At 47.4% G+C, this 2500-nt stretch overlaps 1 protein-coding gene across 1 annotated transcript in view; it reads right to left on the reverse strand.

Annotated features, from left to right (window-relative positions):
* igf2b (insulin-like growth factor 2b) overlaps positions 1-2500 on the reverse strand; it is an 8182-nt gene that overhangs the window by 4698 nt on the left and 984 nt on the right. The window contains exon 2 of the mRNA XM_080737007.1: positions 1659-1963. Within this exon, the coding sequence (XP_080593133.1) occupies positions 1659-1963 (305 nt within the window). The remainder of the gene's footprint in view (positions 1-1658; positions 1964-2500) is intronic.

The following is a 2500-nucleotide window of genomic DNA, read 5'->3' on the forward strand; positions in this document are numbered from 1 at the left end:
AGTCTGGGAGTCCTTTCATGAAGTAAACATTAACAACAGGACCTGTGGCACACACACATACACACGCACACACACACACACACACACACACACACACACCCTGGGGGGGAATGGCTGGGACAACACAGGCAGACACAGATGTGAGACAGTCGCTCTTTGGATGAGTAAATACCTAAAATGGACACTCTCCTAGTGACCTTGCCCTTTGCCAACTCAGCAGAGATAAACAGAATGAAGAGAGAGAAAGGGAGAGGGGGAGAGAGAGAGAGAGAGAGAGAGAGAGGGAGAGAGGGAGAGAGAAAGAGAGAGAGAAAGGGAGAGGAGGGGAGAGAGGGGAGGGGCAGAGAGAGAGAGAGAAGATAATGAGGTTGAAAGAAAGGGAAGAAAAAAGAACCAAAGAGAGGGTGAGTGAGGGTCAAAACAGAAGGAAAAATAGGAAAAGGGAAAAGAAAAGAAGAGAAGAGAAAAAAGGGGGGGTGGGGGGGTGACAGTGAGAGACTGGAAGAGGAAGAGGTTTAAATGGTATAGAGAGGAGAACAAGGTGAGGGGGTGGAGGGTTAAGACATTGCACAGGGGAACACTATCCACGATCAATAAAGGCCTTGTTTGAAGCCCCACACAATGTTGCACAAATCTCATGAGAGGGCAGGCCAGATTTGATTGCAGGAAGAGGAACATGAGAGAGAAGCAGCTAGCGAGGGGGCGGGGGGCGGGGGGGGTGAGCAAATCTATGTCGGCCCAAATTGGATAATGATCTCTCTCTCCGAGAGAGAGAGAGAGAGAGTCCGGGAGAGAGAGAGAGGCTTCCGAGAGGCTACAACACAATGCCTGCACAATGAAGTCGACTGTCAGTGGGTGGGATATAACTAATATTTTGAAATTTCAGGGTGTCCGGTGTTTTTCCTCCAACTATACGCTATCCAGGACAGCAGAAAAAGCCAGCTGTGTGTACATAATTTCTGCATCTGAGCCGTTGTTTGTTCAAGCAAAAGGCCTTATTGCCCCTATTCAAAAGTTGGAAGAGCTACGACTATGCTCACGTCAGGGATATTTACCTTGACAGCTATTTCCATTATTACCACAAAGAGGATAATGATCATCACTTATGGTAATGACGCTGTCACTATCAAATGATTAAAGTCCCTGACATCAAAAACATTTTTCTCTCTCTCTCTCCCTCTCTCTTTAATCACCAGTGTTGTGGCCGCCTAGCCTGTGGGAACATTGGTGCTGAGGTGACTCGTATGCCTCTTGGGGTTGCTATTACTTTCCCCGGCGGAATGCACTGGTAAACAAGCGGCCCATTGTGTCGCATTGAGTCGTGTGTGACTTCACAGCAGCGCCGACCTTTTCATATGCAATCAGAGGTATGGGCTCTAGCGACCAGAATGCGCCCACTCAGCACAGCAGCCAACATGTCTTGAGAGAGAGAGAGAGAGAGAGAGAGAGAGAGAGAGAGAGAGAGAGAGAGAGAGAGAGAGAGAGAGAGAGAGAGATAGACAGCCACACAGCTGGCTAAAACCTCTCTGTCTGTCTGTCTGTCTGTCTGTCTGTCTGTCTGTCTGTCTGTCTGTCTGTCTCTCTCACTCTCTTACTTGCATATGCGAGCGTGTAACAGTGAAAAATACCAAACATGCATTCCACACTCAACCCCTCACAGAGATCCAGACAGATGCATCAAAGCCGACTCAGCAGTAAAATAAAAAAATGTATATAGGCCTACATATCCTTTTTTTAAATGAAATAAAATACCAAATAAAATAAAATAGCATGTGAATGGCGGCTGAGCAGTAAGAAGAAAAAAAAACCTACTGAAATAGAATCCTCTATCTTCACAGACAAACTGCAGGGCATCCACCAGCTCTCCGCCACAGAGGGTTTCTGCGGACGCAACTTCAATAATGTACAGCGTCATTGCCAGAGCAAACACCAGCGCTCTGGTCGAAGAAGACATCTTCTTGACCTGTGGCAGAGAGGAAACAGCAACGTTAGAGCACACGGCAACGTTCCACAGTGGCTGTGTGTAAAAGCACGTTTCAAAATTCTTTGAGTGTCGTTTTAAAGTAGACTTTTAGTAGACTTTTACAAGTTGTCAAATTGTGCCAACTCCTGCACCTCTAGGCTTTAATTTGTGATTTCCTTGCACCGTTATCAACACGTTATCATTCCGCAGTACCTGGCTGGGAGAAGAATTGCTTATTCTGGGGGAAAATGAGACCGTAATCTCTTGTCTGTCACATATCTTGCACAACAAGTAGTTGCAAGACCGGCTGCTCAATAGCCAACTATCTGAAAAGCCACAGCTCAGCATATATTTTCAAACCCTTGCTCACCCTGTGGCTGAGCTCCGTGACCCGCAGCCCTGGCGCCCCCTATCTGCCGCTCTGAGCCCAGCTGTTCGTTCCCAGCTCAGTGAAGGGACGCACTATACTAACGCCAAAAGAAGTAGGTCTGTAACAGCACTGGTTCCCAAGCACTGGGTCGGGAGCCATTTTTGGGT

This window comes from Nannobrachium achirus (genome assembly GCF_963921795.1).
Source record: "Nannobrachium achirus genome assembly, chromosome: 11".
NCBI lineage: Eukaryota > Metazoa > Chordata > Actinopteri > Myctophiformes > Myctophidae > Nannobrachium > Nannobrachium achirus.